We start from the raw sequence: 22,318 nt of genomic DNA, 5'->3' as shown, positions 1-22,318 counted from the left end.
CTGCTCCTTTGGCCACTATTTCCCCCATGACCCTGCTCAAGAGCAAGCTGGATTGCTGCACACTTGGGAGCAGAATTCAAGAGCCTTCTCAAACTCAGTAGTAGCAAAAAAATCCACCTGGGGATACCTCTGGTTTCAAAAATAACTTCGATGAATTTATGCTGGATGGACCACTTATAATTGGTCTGATAAACCAGCTCAGGTTGACTGCTTCTGTGTTCAGATTCTCTGCTATATGAATGGTCCTGGAGGAAGCTCCGAATCTTGCAATTACTTTCCATGTTGCTATTGTTTCTGTGTAGAGAGCCTCCGGGTCCCTGTTTATTGAAGCAGTACATTGTGGGGATGTTGTCTGTTTGGATCCAAATCCTCTTGCCCCTGAGAATATCTCAAAAGGAAGGGAGGACAAATCTCACCACATGTAGCTCCAGGATGTTGATATGAGGACTATTGTTTGTCAAGGGCCATTAGCCTTGTATCACAAACCCTTCACAATGGGCACCCCAACTGGATAAAGAAGCATCCATGTAGAGAGGACCCTGGGAAACAAGCTGGCATCCTCTAACACCATTGCAGAGACCTAATAAATATTCTGAGAACCAAGAAGCAGCATCCCAGGGAGTGCTTGGTAGTGTCATACCTAATAATAATAACAACAACAATTTTATTTTTATAACTTGCCCTTCCCATCTGGCTCAGGGTGGATAACAGAAGATACACAAATAATTAATTTACATGAATAAAACAGTTATTATATTCTTTAAATTAAAATATATTATTAGTAATCACCTCCTTAAAAACCTTACACAGTGGGCTATTTTTAATTGGGTGGTTTGACGTTTTGTTTTGTGGATGGAATAATGATGCTTTATGAGCAGTGAGGCCAGCATTTCTTCAATGATAATTTCCTGGTCTCAACCGCCTGCCTGGCGGAACAGCTATGGTCTGATTAATCAGATTTGTAAAACTCACACGTGTAGTCTACCTAAAGGGATGGCAGCGATTGTTGGTGCTATGAGGTCAAGCAGTTGCTGAGTTGCTTCAGTTGGCTGCCAATGCTTCCAGATGAAGCTGAATACCATGGACTTAAGGCTCTTGGCTCTGTCTTCAGGTAGAAAGGCTCCCCCTGCAGTTGCATGCAGGGAGGCACCAATGAACTATACTTGATGGGAGGTTTCCAAGTGGGATTTCTCCCAGTTCACCACTAAGCTCATCTGGGCACAGGTGGAAATTATTAGTCCAGACTTTTTCAAAAATTTTGCCGTTGAGAAACCCCTGAAACGTTCTTCAGGCTTCGAGAAACCTCAGAATTGGTGCTATCATGCAGAATATCATTGGGAAGCGTAGCTGTGGACCCGCCCACCTGAGGCCCCTTCTCTTCCCACCACCTCCAGGCCCATCATTGGTTGACATGACCATATATGGTCATATCACCCGATCAATAACAAATTTTAAAAAATATATTAAAATCAATTAACTTCCACCCATTCAGGAAATCCTTCCAGGGATGGCAAGAAACCCCAGTGTTTCCTGAAACCCTGGATTAGTCAAATGTCATTTTTCAGGAGGTCATAGCTGGCCACTACAATAAGCCAATCATCTAAGTAAGGGAAGATAATGCATCCCTGCGTGAGCAGGTGGCTCACTACTATGGTCATGCATTTGGTAAAAACTCTCAGTATGGCAGTGAAGCCAAATGGGTGGGACCTGTACTGAAACACTTCTGAGTCATGCCGAAATCATAAATATCTAGATGATAAATGGCTGATATGAAGACAACTGTAGACAAACTAGCCATTATAGAATACAAGAAGTTTCCAAATGCTGATCTAGTTGTGGCAGACAAAAAGTAATGCTCTTAGAGTTCTTAAAAATGTTCATGTACATCAGATCAATAATCTTTGGAACAACCCCTTTAAGTTATAAACCGCCCTGAGCCCCCGGGGAGGGCGGTATATAAATATAATAAATAAATAAAATAAATAACTAAGTAGGCCTACAGTATTACCTCAGGTAAAGTTAATACTGATTTGCCCAAGGCTGTGAGAGCAATAACCGACTTGTGTAAATGTTCTAGTGTGTTCAGTGATTCCCACATGTAATTTTCAAATGAAGTTCATTGTTTCTCTGTGGTACTCATAACTCATCCTGTCTTGGATACCGACCCTAGTTTATTGTGACTGTTCACTCCAGGATGAAAGGGAAGCTGAATCAAAGAGGCTGGAATTCAACTCTTTAGGGCTTATTTCTTGAATGTATAAGGAAATGATAGGCTGTTAATTGTTGATAAACACTCTCCTAAGGCCCCTAGAGCTTTCTAGCTTGATACTTGGTCTTGATTCACTATCAATTAGAATAAAGCTTTGCCCTTTTGAACATGTACTTAGTTGTTGAGTAAACTGCATGATTCCAGTTATCAAGACAGTTGGTCCTCCATGGCCTGAACCAATCTGACCTCTCTAGGGGCCTTAGCTAAGTTACTATTCTTGTTATATTGTTGTTAAGATCACTGCAATTGTGTTATTTAGAACCACTATTAGATTATTGTTGTTGTATTTGACCATGTTATATGTTAGTTCATTCCATGTATCCCCCCCGTGATGTTATATATAAACCACCCTGAGCCATATGGAAGGGGGGTATAAAAATCAACTAAAAATAATAATAAAAAATAGTTGGGCATGAGCTGATTAGGAGTTAAACAGGGGACAGAAGAATTGCATTTTGCTTGGTGTGATAAAATGGCATTCCACTGCTTCGCTTTGCTTTGAAATGGCCCAGGCTCTATAACATTCCACCGCTTCTTCGCTTTGCCTATCAAAAAACTGCCATCCTATTGGACCAGTTACAAATTTCCTACCAGATTCAGTCAAGTAGGAACTGAACAATTTTCCAACTGGCAACATACTGGAACAGAGAAGAGTCTTTGGTATAAAACAACTAATATCTTTTTTATCTTGCAAAATTATCCTACAGCAGGCAACTTCTACAAAATTTAAAATGATTACATTGCCCATCCTTGTGTCTTTTATGACCCCTTTTTAAAAATAATACTTGGGCCGTTTTCCTCCTCAGACAATCCAACAAATTGTTCTGCAGACAGAGCCAGGTTAAAGAGTTTGCTCAACTTAGCATGAAAGTTTAAAGCTGAAGCACGTCAAGAGACAAGCTGTAAAACCAAAGATATGTGTGGCAATCCAGAGAGCCCGTAGCACGCTGCATCGCTTTTTATTACTTTCCCCTGTGTTAGGTTGGCCTAGCATTTTAGTAAAGAAAGTGTGGGAGAGAGAAGGGCGACTCTTAAATGTCATCACTAGAAAACTATCGCTGCAAACAGTCAAGAGATAATTATAGGCACAGAACAGGAAGTAGCGCCCAATGCTGACGAAGTTGGCCACTATTTTCAGAAACACACTCAGAATCGCTATAACTTTGATTCTGCAGTGCTTACATACTTCACAGGGGGTATTGCTGGCCAATGCACTCTTGAAGTGATCTAGAATGTAGCGTACTGAGATGGATAGAACTCTGCAGAAAGCATTTCTCATTTAAGGTTGCTTACTCTTTAAAGGTGTGAAGATTTCTGTATGAAATTAGATCGTTTGTACTACAACTACCTCACCGAAAAACAGTCTTGGGATACTTCAGCAATGTATCCGTTATGAACTGGGCCTGTCCAAAACAACATCACTTCATGATAGGCAGATCTGTATGCACTATATTCATACATTTATTTATTTGTTAAATTTACATGCTGCCGCTCCTGGCCAGCTCACTCATGGTGGCTCACAATAGTAACAATTCATAATAACAATAAAATACAAAATAAACAATGATTAAAAGAAAACATCCCCACACTCAACCTACCTCCTATCTGCTATACATCCAGGGAAGATGTCCTATGGGCTACAGATCTTTTCTCAGCCTGGCCTCAACTAAATGCCTGGTGGAAGAGCTCCATCTTGCAGGCCCTGCGGAACTGAGTCAGTTCTGTCAGGGGCCCCAGCTCTTCTGGGAGCTCATGCCAGCAGGTAGGGACCAGGGTCCCGGTTGAGACCAGGTGAGCTTCACACGGGACAGGGATCTCCAACATATTTGCACTCACAGAGATTAATGCCCTGTGCAGGGCATAAGGAGTTAGACGGACCCTCAAATAATTGTTTTAAGACCTGGTAGGGAACTTCCACACTCACTTGATGATGCACTTTCTCCCCACTTTCAATGTAGTTCGCAACAACTCTGAGAGAGAACAACTCTGCTCCATCCTCTATACAGCACCCATATTTGAATCCATGCTCTGCCATAGAAGCTACCTGAGTGACCCTCGGCCAATCTCTCTGTCTCAGTCTAACACACCTTTCAAGTTGTTATGAGGATAAAATGTAGGGGAGGGAGAACTGTCGTCAGCCACACCAGGCCCTACTGTGTTTTGCAACTGTAAGAATCAGTATTTCTTAACATAATTGAAGAGCTAACTGTCCTTATTTCATTTTTAACACATAAACTGGCCTTTTATGCACAGGATTTTTTGGCTCTGTGTGAAGACCCTGACATAGATACGCTTGGAGTAATATTCAGCATGAACTTGGCAGTACACAAATACAGCTAGCAGAAGTTCTAGAAGTGTGGAAGCACTTTTTAAAGATGCCAGAACTTTGCAAGTAGGTTATCTGAGGATAGCTAAGGCTACTTTTATATGGGAAAAAAGGACTATGGCGGGGAGGAGAAACAAAGTCACTTGTGGATTGCAGCCCAGTTATCCCTGTCACATTGGCAGCTTTATTATTGTTGTTGTTATTATTATTATTCGATTTATTTCCCACCACTCCCTACAGGCTCGTGGCAGGTAACAATAGTCTTAAAATCCCCCATTAAAACCCCCATTAAAAGACTATAAAAATACCCAACACGGCGGAAAATACCACTCTCCCCTACCCGAACAAGGGCATTGGGGGATGGAGGGTGATGATGACTACTTCAAACTCCCCAGGGGGGCAATGTTCTGGACAGCTTAAACATTAAGAGTGCTTTCTTCCCACAGGTCTAATGTTGCTATCTTCATTTATTCAATATAACATTATTAGGAACTTTCTGGGTCTTGGGTCAATTATATTTGTTTCCTGGGCTGAAAGTTTAAATGCCATATAGTCCTTTGTAGCACTGATATGATATAAGTGAGTGGATTTGCATCAACAGAAGAGCAGAGTACCAAACAGGAGATCCTCAGCACTGAATAAAAACTGCCAGAGGACATGACAAAAAAATTAAAAGTAGTTATCTGGAAAAGCATATCTGGCAACGTTCTAGCTGTCACTCTTCAAATTGGCTCGGGGTTGTTGTTTTCTAGCACAGATCAAGTGATTTCACCCATCCTTAAGTTTTAAAACAGATGTTAGTTATTGGAAATAATATGAATTCTGTCTCGTATTGGTCAAACACTACCAAGTAAATGACTATAAACTACTTGCATTTATTCCTTTCCGTTAATCTAATAGAAGCTCTAGGATACATAGCAGTGGATAGTTGTTAATCACTTATCACCCCATAGACAAAAGGAATGAAAACAATATATTGCAGCTGCCAGAGTTCTTTTTGGATCCCTGTTAGAAAATAAAAGTTAACTAGGCCATAGAGATATACGTCTGAATGAACCTGTAGACACAGTAAAAAAAGAACGTGAGGGAATTGCCTGCATAGCAAACAATGGGGAAGGAACTCTCCTTCCTGCTGCCAGTCTAAAGAAAGGGTATGGTAAATGAGGATTGCCAAGGCCCCTTTGGTCACCAGCAGGGGATGGGAGGTAAAGCTTCCAGATCTAGGTTGGGAAATTCATGGAGATTTGGCGTTGGGCCTGGAGAGAATAGGGTCCTCTGTGGGGTACAATGCCATGGATTCCACCCTCTAAAGCAGGGGTAGTCAAACTGCGGACCTCCAGATGTCCATGGACTACAATTCCCATGAGCCCCGCTGGCAGGGGCTCATGGGAATTGTAGTCCATGGACATCTGGAGGGCTGCAGTTTGACTAACCCAACTCTAAAGCATCCATTTTCTCCAAGGAGACTGATCTCTGTAGTCAGGAGACCAGCTGTAATTCTGGGGGATCCACACGCCTCACCTGGAACCTGGCATTCCTATGCTAAACAGCAACACTGCAAAGCTGAAACAGGACCCAAATGAGCAGGCAAAAGAAAAAAAACCCAAGTGCTTGATCCCTGGGTGGCCGTAGGGTCTCTCTCTCTCTCTCTCTCTCTCTCTCTCTCTCTCTCAGTCTGACTTACTCTTATACGGTGATTGTGAGGGCCCATGCAGGACAGGAGAACCATTTATGCTATATTGACCTCTTTGGAGGTTGGGAAGGATAACATACAATAGATAGGAACTGCTATGCCATCAAAACCCTGCTAAAATAGTTTCCTATAAATATGTTATTCGAAACACAGTCATAATTCAGTGCGTCCTGCCCCTGCCCCCCAAGCAATTTTTCTTTCACTATTTGTGTTTTCCAAGATGCACAAGTGAGGCTGGCAACCTGTTTTTTTCCATTGCCATCTAGCGGTCCAATGGCTGAGACATGAACCTTGTATTTCCCTGCAGGCTCAGACAGACTGTATGGATTGGAGCAGTGGTCCCCAACCTTTTTGTCACCGGGGACTGGTCAATGCTTGAAAATTTTACTGAGGCCCGGGGGGGGGGGGCTAGTCTTTTGCTGAGGGACATCGCCGTCTGAGCCCCTGCTCCACTTGCTTTCCCACCGGTGCCCCTGATTTCCTGCTGCCCACTGCCAGCAGCAGCTGCACAATGCCATGCTGAGGGGGAGCCCCAGCCATGGCGGCCACTGGAGAGCACCAAAGGTGAGCCAGAGGCAAAGTGGCAGGGTAGCCCCCGAGGCAGCAGCTGGGGAGGAGGACAAGGAGGAGCTGTGGCCCGGTGCTGACTGATCCACAGACTGGTACCGGTCCCCGGACCGGGGGTTGGGGACCACTGGATTGGAGGACACCAGCTCTTGGCAAAGTGCAAGCATATTGCTAGAAGGGCAGCATATACACTTGACAAATAAAATAGCAATGCACTGCCTACATCAGCTAAGAACTTTTTCTTTTTTAACCTTCAGGATGACCAAGCCTCACAGATACAGATGGACACCAAATATTTCGGTGCAGTTCAATCATCGCAAAGGCACCCCATTGCTATTAGGGCACTGCGACATATGATTATACTCATTTTCACATTCTCTCTTCCCTAAGTATATTTTGGCTCCAGTCTTCACACCACTTCCTCTGCAGCAGTCTCAATGACATTTGTGGGGATTTCTTTGGAAAGGTGGTTTAAGGATTGTCTCCTTTTTAGTCTGAAATACGATTGACCATATTTATGGTAGCATAGCTCATGCAGAGTTCCTCGGTTGATGAAAATATGGTCCACGACCCCGGACTGGAAAAGGTATAGGAAGTTTGGCATTTATGATGAAAATGAAGACTCCCATTGAATTAGACTGATATGAAATCAACAGTATTCAGTTTAGTTTCAAGGGGTTGTATGTTTTGTTTTCTGCTTTCCCCCAACTGAAACCCAATGGGGGAATAGGCATTTTTTGAATGCAACCAGAGCTGGATAGCCCAGTCAAGGCTGATCCCTTCGGATCTCAGAAGCTAAGCAGGGTCAAGCCCCGGCTAGCACTTGGAAGGGTGACCTCCAAGGTATACCAGGGCCATGATGCAGGGGCAGGCAATGGCAAACCACCTCTGCACATCTCTTGCCTAGCAAGCAGCCAATCTTAGGATGGCCTGGCTACATCACACACAAGCCATACGATAACTAAATAATTGTATACAAGTTGGTTGGCTTCCTGCAATGTGGGCTGTGTTCATTTGAAAGAATTTGCTTTCAAAATTCCTTTAAGAAGGGTGGCCAGCTGATCAGTTTAGCAGTGATTCTCTCACTGGATGTTTACCACCATCTCAACAACCCTGAATGAACAGGCTTGCACTACTGTTGTTAAGGTCTTTCCTTCTTTTCTTTGAATTTATAAACTTTTTCTATTATTTTTCTATCTTGTATCATTAATAGGTTTATTGATTCAATGGGTAGCTTTTTGTATTTATTTTATTTATTCTTTTTTTGGGGGGGGGGGTTAAACCCCCACAGCCACCCCCTTTTGCATGGTCTTGCCTGGTACAAATGTGCCACAAGAAGCCCATAGGACTGAAGACTAAAGGGTTTTTTTTGTACTACTTCTCCTGTCCATACACATTTCTAAGAAAGAGATGCCATACACGGATATACTCTGACCCGTACATCAAATGCATGTATGTAAGGCAATGGCAATCTTACTGAGATGGAAAAGCACTCTGCACATGCAGAGCTGAACTTAGGTCCTTAGTCTGAAATTAACCCCTCCTATATGTGGAATTGAGTGGACTGTGCAATCTAGTAGCTTCTAGAACAGCATTTGTGCAGCTGCAGAATGTGTGTTCTCTGTTGCCTCTTCCAGGAGGATTCTGCAGATGTGTGGGTGCAACCTAAATCGCCAAGCTAAAAGGGCAGACCGCTGTTGTGCACCATTATTCCATTCCATATAAGTGCCTATAAATATATGACGGGATAGCAGCCAGAGTCACCTTTCTCTGACATTCTTTATGAAGGTAGCAACAAACCTAGGGGATCTTTTTTTCAAAACTGCCAAATATGCCAAGGTTGGCCTCCATCCTTTCCCTCAGGAAGCCTGAAAAAACATACTAAGCAATGAAAAGGAATGCTATGGCAGAAGGGCTACCTGCATTAGTTGAATTTTTAGCTCTTTCTTTGTACCCTGCTTTTTACTACTTGGGAGTCTCAAAGCAGTTTACAATTTTCTACTTCTCTCCTCACAACAGATACCCTGTGAGGTAGGTGGGGGTGGAGAACTCTGAGAGAAACTGGGACTGGCTCAAGGTCACTCAGCTGGCTGCCTGTGGAGGAGGAGTGCGGAATCAAACCTGGCAGTCCAGATTAGAGACAACCACTATACCAAGCTTTCCCCTTCCATGCTCCACTTCAGACGTCTTCAGGATTGTGGTGGCAATTGTGCTGAGATGGAAAAGCACTCTGCACATGCAGAGCTGAACTCAGGTCCTCAGGCTGAAATCAAGCCCTCCTATGTGAAAGGAGCCTCTGTGGAATTGAGTGGACTATGCAATCTAGTCTTAGCTTCTAGAACCATCAAGCCCTCCTATATGAAAGGAGCCTCTGTGGAATTGAGTAGACTGTGCAATCTAGTCTTAGCTTCTAGAACCATCAAGCCCCCCTATATGAAAGGAGCCTCTGTGGAATTGAGTAGACTGTGCAATCTAGTCTTAGCTTCTAGAACCATCAAGCCCTCCTATATGAAAGGAGCCTCTGTGGAATTGAGAAGACTGTGCAATCTAGTCTTAGCTTCTAGAACAGCATGGTGTACACATGTGTCAGTCATATTTTCCATAACAAAGGGAGCATGCTCCAGTTCCTTATCATTTGATACGGACAGGAAGGGTGATCAGAGGCCTCTCCCAAACAACCAGCACAGTATTTATTTGGAACAAGACCAATAATTTTTTTTTCCAGGCTGTATGACAATTTAACATAAGAGTATATGTATCAATTTAACATAAGAGTATGGCCTAAATTGTCCAAGAGCACTACAGAATTATTATTAGGGCTTTTTTTTTCTTCGTGTGGCATTCCTTCACATGATCTGCTCAATATTTAGTTTCTGTAGCTTGAAGTTAGAGAGAAGTTGTTACCATTAGCAGGAAGGTAGGTGAAAAGCTGGCACTGGCTTCGCTTTCTCTTCCCATTGCAGACATAGAAATTAACCTGGACAGGACTTGCAATTCTCTGATTGCGGAATGGCGGGATCTCAATCACCAATGAGGTCTGAAAGAAAATGTACGGTTATGGCTTTTAAAAAAAAGGAAAGATCTATTAACAAAAAAAATAAAAACCCGACTTACACAGAAGACTTCTGTGTAATCATATTCACACATAAATGTGAGGAAGTCACTTAGAAGCTTGGCAAAAATATTTGCTATATACTTAATGGTGAGACATGAGGTAAATATTCCTGTATTTCTTTTCAACATGTCCTGCTTAGATTTTTGCAAGTGAGTACTTGGGGGCTGGGGGAAATTGAGGGATATCTGAGGGGAGATGAGGTAGGCTAAACCCTTCTCTTTCTGCCCACCCTATTTCTCTGTCAGTACCTTCCTTACATTTTCTTGGTAGCACGTTCCTACATGGCCCTTTCCTAATCACAACTTGCAGGGATTTTAAAGAACGGATGATGAAAAGTACATCTTTCATGCCTCCTATGTGATAAGTGTTGACAGATGTAGTATGGATGTTTTTCTTCAGCACTATACCCAGGGTAAGAAAAAATCTCATATCAAACATTCTCAGGTTTGACATTTCAATAGAGAGGTCTCCCCAGACACTCTGAGAAACATTTTAGACCCATTTTAGGTGTTGCTTTTGAGACCTTATTTTCAATACATACAGAATCTCATTGCCAGTCTTTACCTGAATCACTCAATTTTCTCATTTCTTCAATGTATATGAAACCTTCCCCAGAAAGAAGAAACTTTCTCCTTCCTTGCCACTTAATTTATCTAAAAGAGAGCCAGCTTGGTTTAGTGGTTAAAGAATGGTGGTCTGTAATCTGGAGAGCTGGGTTTGATTCCCCACTCCTCCTCCACCTGCAGCCAGCTAGATGACCATCCAGCCAGTTAGATGACCTTCGGTCAGAGTTCTCTTAGTCCCACCTACCTCACAGGTTGTCTGTTGTGGGGAGTGGAATGGAAGGCAATTGTAAACTGCTTTGAGACTCCTTCAGGTAGTAAAAGGCGGAATATGAAAAACAGCTTTGTAAAATCTTTATGTCCCACTGCTGAATAAAATATATTCAAAGGGGCTTACAACAAACTTTTAATAACTTCATGTGGACACTAGATTGATTCCCGACTCCAGAATGTGCTTCATTCTCCCTTTACTTAGGCTTTGTTTCTTCTTACAGCTATATTCTCCCAATCTTCACTGACCCACAAATTTAAGATGACCAGCTTGTCCCACTTTTGGAGGGACATCTGGGGCCACCTGGCAAATTGTACTTATGTTGCAAGTAAAAAATATATATATTACAATACTATTTTTGCATTCTATGCATTCTATGAAAATGTTTGTTGCTCCATATAGACCAAATTTTTAATTAAGAATCCCCCCGGTGTTAAAATCTGGTCACCTTACACAAATTCAAAGTGGCTTACAATGTTACCAACTGTCTCCAAAGCTGAGCTGGTATAGTCAGGACCTTACTTTCCACATGTTATGTATGGTACTTTAAAAATGAGCCTGTGAATTTTCCAAGCATGTGATTATTAAAAGTAGAAATGTATGTGTGCTCTCATAACACATTTCCCTCTATAAGTTGTACTATTTTTAAAATGTGGACTAAAAGCCAATCTTCAAATATTTGAAGGACTGTCATATAGAAGATGGAGCAGAGTTGCTTTCTGTTGCCCCAAAGGGCTGGGCCAGAACCAATGGGTTGAAATTTGTTCAAAAGAATTTTCGGCTAAACATCCGGAAGAAGTTCCTGACAGAGCAGTTCCTCAGTGGAACCGGCTTCCTCGGGAGGTAGTAAGTTCTTCTTTGGAAGTTTTTAAGCAGAGGCTAGATAATATCTCACATAAATACTGATTTTATGAACTTAGGCAAATTGTGAGTGGGTGGGCAGGAAGGGATGTGCCAGTGTTCGTCTCTTGTGGTCCTTCCTTGCATACTCAGGGAATTGCTGATCACCACTGTGGAATGGTACGTGAATTTCCTCTAGGTTAGGCTGGATTTGGAGATTTTTGGTGGATGGGGGGATCATGAAATTGGGGTCACTGTGGGTGGGCAGGTAGTTGTGAGCTCCTGCATTGTGCAGGGGGCTGGATTTGATGACCCTGGAAGTCCCCTCCTACTCTATGATTCTGTATCTACACCTCCATGGCTTGTATATGTACCAGTACACTGATCTGAGGTGTTTGACACCTAAGGAATATGAAAACCAGGGCCAAGGAAGGAAGGCAGAAAACAAATATAGAAATAATTCCCCCCAAAAGATGCAGTTTAAAAACCAGCAATGACTAGTTACTGTCCTGTCGATCTGGTAGTGATGTCATTGAGGCCTGGGGATTCGCCAGTTTTACAGCTTATCTCCCGGTGACAGAAATCAGTTCCCCTGGAGAAAATGGCTGCTTTGGAGGGTAGACTCCATAGAATTATATTCCCTGCCCCGAATCCTGCCCACCCACTCCAAAGTCTTCAGGTATTCCCACCCAGAGCTGGCAACCCTATAATACAGTGAAAAATGCAGAGTAGCTTTACTGCAAACACAAAAACACAATAACATTAAGATTTTGTGTTTACTCCCCATGATATCTTATCTTATAATTTTAAAATAAAGTAGTCATGTATTTCAAATGAGGGCACTTAGGGCCAATTCACACACGCCCATGCACCTACTTGGGAGTAGGCCCATTTAATTTAATGAGGCTTCCCTATGAGTCAATATGCATAGGATTGAGCTTCATACCTCGTAGCTGAATTAACAGGCCTGAGCGCAAAACGTGGACAGAACTTAAAATTTTAATGCCATTTCTGTTTAGAGCAAGGAACAACTTTATATTTAGCTCTGCTGCGAGAGAAATGCAATGCACTGGGCAGAAGTTGGAACTGCTTCCATTGGAAACAGTTGTGTTTAACAAGTCAGACAATATGAAAGCCGTGATGTTTAATCTAGTTTTTTCACACATAGAGGTCACCACAGTAACTGAGTGATGCGCAGACATGCATGAACGCATTAACTGAGAAATGAAAGTGGGAAGGATATACTTACTGGCTTACACAGCTCTTTGTCAGTTTTGGCTTCCATTTCCCACACATGATGACCATCTAAAATATAAGAAGATAACAAAGATGTGTCTAACTCTATTCCCTTATTATCTCTTCATAGATTTTGGAAAATGGGAAATAAATGACCATATTTAGACCTCCCATTAAAAATATATAAAGCTGTTAGACCACTGGTCAACTAGCTCTGTATTTCACAGAGAAAGTCTCATCATCCGCTAGCATTTTAATTAAAATGTCCAGGTCCTGAACGTGGAACCATCTGCATTCAGGGCAAGCCTGTTCTACAATGGCACAGGGTGTTAAAAAGAAGCTTTCATTCCTGTCACACTGCCAATGTCATCCAGGCTGAACCTGTTAGATGCTTCAAGCGATTTACAAGAAATATGAATGTCCATTCAAAGGGAAATAGCTAAGTTGCTGGAATTTTGAGCAGGGTAAATTTTGAGCTCATCCAGTTGTAGGCCGTCCTATTGCCGCACACGAGTTTTGCCTACCCAGCAGTTGGAATTCAGGCAAAGGCACCTGCCGTAGGAAACCTGATGTCATCCATTTTGTATATTTATTACCGTGCTGGGATGTGTGAATGCAAATATTTCTTATTTTAAACCCCTTGCCACATCACTGTTTGCATTTTTAAGCCTCTCTTCAAGCACCAGTGAATGGCCTTTTTCTTCTCTTTTCACTTTCATGTCCAGGATAAGAGTGACTCATTTAAAGGTGTTTGATTTACTGTAAATATCTGTAACCAACATGCTTCTTAGGAAAAAAAATCCCATTGCAAAATGTGAATTATTGCACAGCCAGCTAGTACAGATTGCTTTTAGGCTAAAACAAGTAGGGGACCTGCAGGAGTCAGGTGCCCTCCCGCCCCCAGCAGTTTTATGCAACCTCTTCCTTACTTTTCCAGCCACCCTCATTTTTCTGTTTCTCCCCAAACAGCCTCTGCTATTCTCTTCCCATCTTCAGGTTTGCCTTGGCCCATTCCACACACACTGGATTATGCTAGTTTGAAGTAGATTTTCCTGTTTTGCACTGTAAAATCCAGCTGCAAAAGTTTTACTCTCTCTCCTTCCTACTTTTGGACCATCTAAAATTCTGTCTCCCCCTTCCTCACACAGACACTAACCAATGCCTGGATTAAGCTGACACCCCAAAACCTCCCAAGGTTTCAATCTGTAGCCTCACAAAATCTCAGGGGTACACTTTTCCTTAAAGAAGCAGACAGTGCTTGAATGATTTAGGGTTTTTCTAACCTCCAATGCATTTTTCTTTTGTATTTCATATTTTTCTGCACAAGAGGCTTCCCCTTGCCTCTCCCTGGTCTCATTGCATGGAATCCTTAATGCACATTTTATGGCCTGTTTCAAAAATAGATATAATGATGTATCCTACAGCAGTGGTCCCCAACCTTTTTATCACTGGGGACCGGTCAATGTTTGACAATTTTACTGAGTCCCGGGGGGGATAGTCTTTTGCCGAGGGATGTCGCCACCGCCTGAGCCCCTGCTCCACTTGCTATCCCACCGGCGCCCCTGACTTCCCGCTGGGGGGCGCTGCCAGCAGCAGCTGTGCAGTGCCATGCTGAGGGGGAGCCCCAGCCATGGTGGCCGCTGGAGAGCACCAAAGGCGAGCTGGCGGCAGAGTGGCAGGGCAGCCCCCGAGACAGCAGCTGGGGAGGAGGATGAGGAGGAGCGGCGGCCCGGTACTGACTGATCTATGGACCGGTCCCAGTCCCTGGACCAGGAGTTGGGGACCACTGCCCTACAGAAACTCACATGATACATATACTGGAACGAATTTGTCAGCTTCTCCTGATGTTCATCTTCCATCTAGGGGGCATCGCTGTGTCTGTATCATGGCACCTGGGGCTTCCATGGTCCTCACAAACACCTTTCCTGATGGCTGCCCCATGTTTTTAAAAAGAGGTCAGGTCGGGCTTTTGCCAACCAGGGTTTCTGATTGACCAATGAATATTTCATTGGCTGTACAGATCTTTTTTAAAAATACTGTTGCTATAGCAACAGCAACCACCACAGCCCAAGGATCTTCATTGTGTGATTGAAGATAAGATAGGGCAGCCAATTTGTGGCTCGCTCTATCTCCTGTGATGGCCATTTTGTGGTTGCCCTCATCACCTGGTATCAGAGTTCCAAAGGTGCCCATAAGCTCAAATGGGTTGGGAACTCCTGAAACATCCCTTGTATCACTCTAGTAATGCATAAACAGCCCCAAATATGGTTTCTTCCCAGTTGTGATTGATTGCTATAGTGCTTAGCTTCAAGTGGCTAAAAAGTTGTCATATGTAAATGCAGCCACACCACAGATTGATATGATAACACTGAGGCCCATTCCGCACCAGGATCAATGTTGCAAATTGGTTTCGGAATGAAAAAACGCCATTTTAAATAGTGGAATTCATCGTTATGCATACTTGCCTTTGTAGTGGAATCCAGTTGCATTTCTATCGTTTCCCACAGGTTTCCGGTCTCGGCAAAAATCGCTATCCAGGAAGCGATATTTGCCGAGCTTTGTCCCGCCCCTGGCCGTCAATCAAACGAGGAGCCGATGTGCGGCCGTTATCATGCTCCCGAAAAGCCCCTTTCCCTTTAAGGCAGGTTTAAAACACACACACACGTTGCAACGAATTTGCGTTGATTCGTTGCAATGGAGAGACCCATCTAGCTAGCAGGTGGCATGTGAGCTGCTGTTTCATCGTTGCCATGCTCCCCCAAGTGAAAAAAAATCCCCAGCCGTGCATGGGCGCAATTTTCAGCTGAAAATAAAGGGAACCAGCAAACGGGGCTGTGTGGTGCTTGGTGACTTAAAACAGAGGGACTGCAGCCGGGGAAGCCTCGCTGGGTGAATGAAGGCTCGCCGGTTCGTTGCTCTCCGCTCGCTCCGAGAAAAAAAAATGGCAATCGCTTCGCCAGAAGATCAGAGGAGAGAGCCAGGGGGAGGTACTTTGCTGAAACAATGGTAACACACAGAACTTTTCCGCTAGTGTTGCAGATTGGTTGCAAGAGTGTAGCGCTTTCCAGAGGGTGAATCCACTTTTGGGGATTTCCCTGGAAGCGCTACAACGAAGCGCTTTTTGCGGATCAGTTTCAGGAGTGTGGCAAATTGTTTACGATGTTGTGCATAACTGCATTTTAGTAGCGATTACAATTTGCCACACTCCTGCTACAATGAATCTGTGCAGAATGGCCCTGAGAGTCTCTTAAATTTCAGTCCCATTTCAGAATTCCAAGAATGAGTTTGCTTTATCACTACAGTATACTACACTGAGTATACATGTCAACAAATCTTCCTCAACATTGATAATTCTGTGATTTTTGGTGGGAAAATGGGATTGGCTGAAGTAATTAAAAAGCCTCTTTTCCTGAGAAATTGTTTCCCCCTTGACATCACAGCTCCAGTGGCTGCAACCAATGAAGGAACAAAAGAATGAAGTCTGTTAATAGGATTACAGAACTACATATAATGTCTAATTCTGCCCACAAACTATCTGCCACTTTAGTGCACAGACAAAATCCCTTTTTTGATGTCTTCCACGAGTCTGATTACCGTATTGTCCAACCCAACTCCAAATATTTACTGCTGGTTTTCTTAATTTAAAAAGCTGTCAAGTAATGGTCTTCGTCTTCTTTTAACTAGAAATCAATCCATAAGAAGATTAATCCTCTTATCCTATGACAAGTACATTTTCTTAGTAACTATGTGAAAAGCTGCACAAAAATGTTCTATATATCACATTAGACACCTAGTGACTTCCTCTACAAAACAAAAACAAACCCAGGTGAATCAAAAAATCCCTTTGCAGAAGCCATGAGCCCTAACATACAAGTGTATACCAGCAGCCTTTTATTTCCAGAGACTTAATAATTACACAATTCATCTACCAGATGTGTCTCCATTCCAGCTCTGCTCTCCAAACTGCAGAGTAGTAATAGGTTAAAAACCCATAGGATGGGCTTCTTCTTTTACTCTGAGAAAAACACAAATTACTGCAGATTTATGATCCCACTAAGGGTTGATATTTACAATTTAGTATGGACTGGTAGTTAAAGTGTTGGATGTAGACTAGGGAAAGCCAAGCCCAGATGCTCCCATAGCAAAGGTACTTGGTCACTTGAATGTTCTTAGCCTAAAGAGGATTGTTGATAAAAGGTAGGGAACCTCTAAGGACCCTAAGCTCATGAGAAAAAGGGTGAGAGAAAAGTGTAATATATCAATACAAATTTACCTATAAGAATCCAAACTAATAATCACACCGCTTGAGTTCTTTTCCTTTTTATATGTGAAATGCCAACAGTAAGGCTTTTGGTATGCTTAGCTTACGTTCCGAAAAATGGAAGAGTCCAACGGAGATTGTGTTTTATTAGTATCCATATTTCTTGCAAATCCTAATGTTTAATAAATTTTTATAATAGTGCTTTGTGCGACGCATTTTTATAACACTTTGCTTTTGCAGTGGCTCATATAGTTAAGTGTGTGCATTTTTCAAAAGAGGTTTTTAGGTATTATATGGCCTAAATTTTACAAAAATAGAAGCTGAGTATAGAAAGTTGTACTGTATCTTTTGTAATCTGAAAAGCAATAAGAGTTATTGCAGCTCCAGTCTGAAATTCTCTTGAGAATGTCCAGACTTTTGCAGTTACAAAAAGAGAGAGAGAGAAAGAGAAAGGAACAGATGACTCAATAAGAGTTAGTGACATTTCACTTAGCAAAAACATAAGGAGAAGAAATTGCTATGAAGCAGAGACCCCACAAAATAAATAAATAAAACAGAAAAAAAACCAGAAAGAAAGAAAAGCAGACAATTCCTTATGTTACGTCTGGTGAACCAAGAGGGAAATCTCTACGCCCACGGCCTGGGATCAAGTCCAGAAGGGAAACCTTAGACCACTACGTCAACCTCTAACAGTAAACATGTTTTCTAGGTTTGTACAGATCAGCTAAAATTAAAAGAAAGAGAGAAATGGGAATAGATGGAATAATTTTAGGGGTCTCAGAGTGCTAAAAGACTTGCTTATGCTACAGTAAAAGGCCTTCTGTCAGGGCGACTTTTGCCAAGCATCCTACCCAAGTATGCAAGATGCCGTCTCCAGTCAGAATGTGCCGGAGGAGTGAGGAGTGATACACCACAAAAGTTTCCATTGTGAGGCTGCCTGCCACATCTGCATCAGCCTGGCTGACTCACAGCCGAAGGCAACTCCCTGCCTGGCCAAAATCCAATGAAAGTACACCAGAGCAATTTATACCTTTCCAAAATGCAAATAATTCAAATTAGAGACATAACATAAAGCTGAAACAGACAGATTTCAGGCATTCCCATTAAGAGTCTAACTAGGCTGAGTTATTCTGTCCCAAACAGATTGTGGGTTGTTTATATCTAAAGGGACAAGAAGAAAAAGCAGCGACGATTTCCAGAGATACCCTACAGGATAAAGAGGTTCTCTGCAGGGAAGTTTTAGGACTTGTGCATTTGAGAAATTAGTCTAATGCCTTAGAATTAAAATAAAACTAAGCCAAAATATCCCTCGCCCACAAACAGTCACACCATGATGGCTGCTGAATGCTCAGACTAATACAAACAAATTGGGATAATCTTAAAACAGTAGGCTGTTTTAAGATTATCCATTGTGGGACCAGGTTTCAGACAATGACACTGTGAACCTGACTATTAGCTTCTTATTTCAGGAAATGGGATTATCATAAAGCGGTTGAGCTTTCCTATGCTGATGGGGAGGGGGGAGTAGATCCCAGAAAAAGACAAGTCTACAGATATACATTGGGGACTTCCAACTTTACTCCAATAAACTTTCCATAAAGTGCACAAAACTGAACATTAGGCTTGCCAGCTTCCCCTTGGTCACCAGTGGGGGAGGGCCAGATCCAGGGGAAACTCCTGGAGATTTGGGAATGGAGCCTGGGGAGGATATTCCAGTGGCGTACAGTGCCATCCAGTCCCTCCTCCAAAGCATCCATTTTCTCAACAGATCTGTGATGAGCTATCATTCCAGGGAATCCCCAAGTACCACCAGGAGGCTGGAATCCCTAGTGAACATATAAATGAAGGCTGTCTTCACATCATGCACTAACCCCTCCCCCCCCAGTTTTTGCATGCAATTGTTTCTTCTTGCCACATTTACCCGAAGGTTTCCTGCCTGTCTTTTCTGTAACTTTTCTGTAGTTGCTTTCATGTCGGCAAGGGAACAGATATAAACGCTAACAACCAATTGGATATGCTGTATTTGCTGTGAAAAGCCACACGGATTCTAAGAAACCTAGTTTTTTACACACAAAGGACTGGATCTAGTGGGGATTTCTACCAACTGAAAAAGGTCACTGACTCCCTCCTCCTGTGGCAGACGTCAACCCACATGCTGAACCCCAGGAGCGGCCTTGGGGGGCACTTTTGGTTCTTAGTGAGAGCAGGAGATGGAAATCCCCTCCCAACCTCAAATTAGCAGATTAATGAACCCTCGTGAAAATGAACAAGGGGAACATCAACAGATAACGTGTTAATTGTTTCTGGTTGCTGTAGAATTAGTCACCTTTGGTGGTAATAATCTGTGTTTTTCAGCTGAAGGACAAGAGGTTCTGTTGGAAAGTCTGACATGTGGAGATTGATAACAGTAGCCGGCGATTCTGCACACCGATCTCATTTATATCAGCCAGTTTTCAATTGCTAAAAATATAAGTAGGGATCTGAAATGGAAGAACTCAGCACTGAATAGGTCTTTGTAATGCACTCTGCATAAACTGTTCTGTGCAGAGTTAAAAGGAAACTGTGCAGAAGTCCAGAGTAAAAATATTCTAAAATCATTAGGGAATTCCCTGCAGAGTGAGTCACAGAAACGGCTTCCCCACCACACCCATCTCAAAGATTTCTATATAAAAAAGGCATTGTGGGCTTGTTCTAACACAGCAGTAGCAAAAGCAAAAAGATTTGTAAAGCTCGCCAACTTCATTATTTTCATTATATTATTGTTGTGTAATAAATTCAGTACTTTCCTTCATTGTGATTAGTCTTATGCATAAAAGAGCATTTCATGCAAAGTAGGTTAAAGCTCTGATAAGTATCACAAAGTACACATTTATAAATATTAGTTTGCACAATGCTTTAGAACTTCAATCCTATAAACTATATTATTATTATTATATTCACATTGGGAACTGCCGCAGAAAGATAAGTGACTACCACGAGGCTCTCTAGTGAGAACGTATACCTGGGATTTGCCTTCCAGGCTCAAATCTCAGACCATCTGGCTTCCCATATTCATGGTGTGTCTGGGAATATGCCGCAGGTACTCACATGAACATATACATCTTTCTTATACTGAATCAGACCTTGGTCCATCAAAGTTAGTATTTTTGGCTCTGATTGGCTGCAGCTTTCCAGTGTTACAGTTGCTGGTCGTTTACATCACCTACTACAAGGGTGGCCAACCGGTGGGTCTCCAGATGTCTATAGACTACAATTACCATGGACATCTGGAGACCCACAGTTTAGCCACTCCAGACCTAGAAGAAGAGTTGGCTTTTATGCCCCGCTTTTCACTGCCCAAAAGAATCTCAAAGCAGCTTACAATTGCCTTCCCTTCCTCTCCTCACAACAGACACCCTGTGAGGTAGGTGGGGCTGAGAGAGCCCTGGCATTAATACTTGGTCAGAAGAGCACTATCAAGGCTGTGATGAGCCCAGTGTCACCCAGCTGGCTGCATGTAGAGGAGCGGAGAATCAAACCCAGTTCTCCAGTTTAGAAACCAGTGCTCCTAACTACACTAAGCTGGATCTATGGGACCTTCTGCATGCCAAGCAGATGCTCTAAGCTCTCTAAGCTACAGCCCCTCCAAGAAGCATGAGAGAAAAAGATTGTGTCCACTGCTAAATAGCCATAGATGCATGGGGTTACAGAAATCTGAATATTTTTCACTTAATAATAGGTTAATCTTAAAAGGCACTCTGTTAAATAGAGTATCATCATGAAATACTGAAGTAACGACAAACGTTACTGTTCTATTTTGTGGTGAACTCTTCTCTCCCATGACAGCCTTTTTGTGGTTGCACTACTACATGGTGTCAGATTTCTGAATGTGCCCACAGACTCAGAAAGCCCTACAACATGCTCAACCTGGTGGTTGTTGGATAGTGTTACTGGTCCATATTCATCTTATTTTAAATCAAGGCTTTCATATCCCCTGGAAAATCTCGGGAAAGATTGAATCTAGGAGGCAGAATTGAGATCCTAGCATCAATTGACTAAGAGAAACGTTAATATTGTTCAAAAATATTCTCTTGCATTCATCCAGCTTATTTTAGTGAAGATCCTTGTGCTGTAGTGACAGGTGTTGCCAAAGCAATATTATTTTTTTAAAAATCTACGTAGTCAATCAGATCTGCAATAACAAATAAGAAGCTCTGCTGGGTAGAAACCCCACCCACTTCCTCAAAATACTGGTTGGGGGCTTTGAAAGGTGCCACCAAGCACCATTGTCCATGGTCTCTGTTTCAGTTTTTGTGGGGATGCAGATTTTAAAAATCTACTTCCTATGAATTAGTGCCATTGCATGAGGCCAACAGAAGAACCAATGATATACTTCTGCCATCAGCTAGAAATAGTCTTCTACCCCAGACCAGGTCATCTATATATCCCTATTAAATTATCATATTCACACATGGTACCTTTTTGTGCACAGATAAAACTGGACAGAACCCGGAGTGCTTTAAGCAGCATGACTATGCATCTCTGGACAGCATTTTGTGCATTTCCTTGGTAGTAAACAGATTCTCTTCAAAGATCCCTCCATTTTATGTCTCTTCCACACTGTAGCTATCCATTACAATTCTTCAGTTCGCATCTCCTTAATGTCTGGAATCTTGTGATTAAATCCTAAAGGTGAGGAAACGCTTCCAATGAGCCAACTTGAAAACCGTAGACTAATCATAAAATTGTAACAACAGTGCTCGTACTGCTGTGCTCTGAGATAGCATCAGTTCTCAGGAGATAAGAAGCTGCATACTTGGAGAAGAGATCCTTGCAGAAGCAACCAGTAATGATCACAGGCTGTTCTTTGGCCATCTGTGAGGCTGTGCGGTCATCACAAAGGAAGCAAGGCCTGTTTCTCTCTCTCCTCTCATCACCCAAGGAAGGCTCTAAAAATCATTCAACTAATTTACACCCATGAGATGCCGCTAAAATCCTTTCACTTCCTTTTCCAAATTTGCAGGTCCAAAATAAGTGGCATTTGCAATTTAATTGATGAGACATCAATTGTTTTGAGAGGGGGTTTGCTCACAGAAATTAGGGATTAGAATGTTACCAAAGTCACTACTTGCCGGTCAACTTCAAGCACAGGAATGCTGGCAAGAACAGGACTTAAAATCACGGCCAAAAACATCTCC

At 42.5% G+C, this 22,318-nt stretch overlaps 1 protein-coding gene across 4 annotated transcripts in view; it reads right to left on the bottom strand.

Moving 5' to 3' along the window:
* The window catches only part of NFATC1 (nuclear factor of activated T cells 1), a 179,615-nt gene that overhangs the window by 61,704 nt on the left and 95,593 nt on the right, over positions 1-22,318 (bottom strand). For all 4 annotated transcript variants that reach the window (XM_077352944.1, XM_077352942.1, XM_077352945.1 and 1 more), the window contains 2 exons: positions 12,894-12,949; positions 9,760-9,892 (listed from right to left, as the gene is read on the bottom strand). In XM_077352944.1, coding sequence (XP_077209059.1) covers positions 9,760-9,892; positions 12,894-12,949 — 189 coding nt within the window. The remainder of the gene's footprint in view (positions 1-9,759; positions 9,893-12,893; positions 12,950-22,318) is intronic.

This window comes from Paroedura picta, chromosome 9 (genome assembly GCF_049243985.1).
Source record: "Paroedura picta isolate Pp20150507F chromosome 9, Ppicta_v3.0, whole genome shotgun sequence".
NCBI lineage: Eukaryota > Metazoa > Chordata > Lepidosauria > Squamata > Gekkonidae > Paroedura > Paroedura picta.
The sequence above is the reverse complement of the archived record's forward strand: the minus strand, read 5'-3'. Positions and strand labels throughout refer to the sequence as shown.